General features: G+C 61.3%; 1 protein-coding gene across 1 annotated transcript; it reads right to left on the bottom strand.

Moving 5' to 3' along the window:
• Positions 1-724: 724 nt before the first annotated feature.
• DOHH (deoxyhypusine hydroxylase/monooxygenase) lies at positions 725-1,701 on the bottom strand (the record flags this gene model as incomplete). Its single annotated transcript, XM_009078611.1, has 3 exons — positions 725-962; positions 1,149-1,225; positions 1,566-1,701. Coding segments are annotated over 3 exons (451 nt in total), but the record flags the coding sequence as incomplete, so codon positions are not given.
• Positions 1,702-1,705: the final 4 nt, after the last annotated feature.

Genomic DNA, 1,705 nt, shown 5'->3' with positions numbered 1-1,705 from the left:
CCTTGAGCAACCTGCTCTGCTGGGAGGTGTCCCTGCCCAGGGCAGGGGTTGGGGCTGGAGGATCTCTCAGCTCCATCCCAAACGCTGAACACACTATAATAGCCCAGCCCTGAGTACAGGAAGGGGAGTCTCACCCTGCTCCCTGATCCCAGCCCTGCTCTGGGGCCCTCCTCTGATAGCAGCAGATTCCCCCTGGTAGAAGTGCCCCAGGCTCTGCCCCACCATGGGATGATCCAGAGGGATTGGCAGTGTGGCCATCCAACCCTCCAGGATGGAGCAGCCACAGCAGGAGCTGGCAGATCCCATCTCATGGGCAGACATGCCCTTGATGGCCCCAGACTCAGTCACTTCCCTTGGCCTGGGGAATGGGTCCAAACAGTTCCTGGGCCATAGTTTGCCCCTTCTCCACTCAGGAGACATTCACTCCTCTCTCCAGAGCTATTCCCAAACCCCTGCAGCCTCTGACTTTCCAGGCTGGGACAGCAGGACCCCAACAGGCCATGGCCAGGTCTGACCCCAAGTCATGCTGACTGGTCTCACACTACCACCACAGCCTGTGCCCTCCCACCCAGCTCCTTGGTAAGAGGGTCTGGAGCACCAGAGACCACCCAGCACTGCCATGTGGCAGCAGCTCTAGCACAACCATGTGAGTGCAGCTCTGGATTTGGGAAGGGCTCATCCTGGATTAACCTGGAAGATACTCAGAGCAAGGACAGGCTCTCACCATCCGCCAATGCCAGCACAGCAGCTTCACCCCCCACGTTCCTGAGGGCAAACATGGCCTGGTAGCGCTCGAACAGCTCCCGGGACTCATCCAGGAGGATCTCCCGGAGCTTGGCGACGTCTGTCTCCTCAGCAGGGGGAGCAGGATCCACGGAGAGGTAGGGGCTGCTGCCTGCCTTCTCCTTGTTCTCCTGCAGCCACTCCAACCTCCTCACAGCCAGCTGACATGTCTCTGCCACCTGAGGGGACAGGGACACGGCCAAGGCTGTGACATGGCATGGTGTGGTTCTGGGAGGGCCCCAGGGCTGCACAGTGTCACGGTGGTGTCCCCACCCACGGCCAGGACATGCCCGGGAGGGACCTGCCTCACCCTCCTGGACCAGCAGTGCAGCATCCTGTGGGAAATGGTCCCCCAGGAACCTCACCTCGACCACGGGGTCCTTGGAATAGCGTCTGAGGATATCCAACACATTGGGGTTCCCAATGGCACCCAGGGCTTCACCTGGAGGAAGGAAGGAGGTGTTGGGATGTTATTGGGGTGTCTGTGTGAGGAGGACACTGCTATGTCCCCTGGCAAAGGCTCTGGAACAGGGACACAGGCCTGACTGATGGATCCCAAACAGGACAAACATGGCAAGACAAAGCTTGACCAACAGGAACAGGCAGGCTTGGCCAACCAGTCCAGCCAGGGCTGGCCAGGGGAAGTGGTGAGGCATTACCTGACTCAGGGTGTGACACCTGAACCAGACCAGGCCACCCCGAGCAGCAGTGTGGGGGGAGGCCCCCACAAGCCTCCCTTGCCAGCGAGCCCCTTCCCCTGCCCCCAGGAGCTGCTGCCCTACCTGCCTCGTGCCTGACCATGGGCTCCTGCTCGGTGTCCTCCAGCACACGGACGAGCACGGGGATGGCAGCCTCATCCTGCATCTGCCCCAGGCAGAAGGCCAACTCGTGCTTCAGCAGCGCCGAGCTGTCCCCGAAGGCA

Source organism: Acanthisitta chloris, unplaced genomic scaffold (genome assembly GCF_000695815.1).
Source record: "Acanthisitta chloris isolate BGI_N310 unplaced genomic scaffold, ASM69581v1 scaffold36677, whole genome shotgun sequence".
NCBI lineage: Eukaryota > Metazoa > Chordata > Aves > Passeriformes > Acanthisittidae > Acanthisitta > Acanthisitta chloris.
This window is presented reverse-complemented; position numbering and strand designations above follow the sequence as displayed.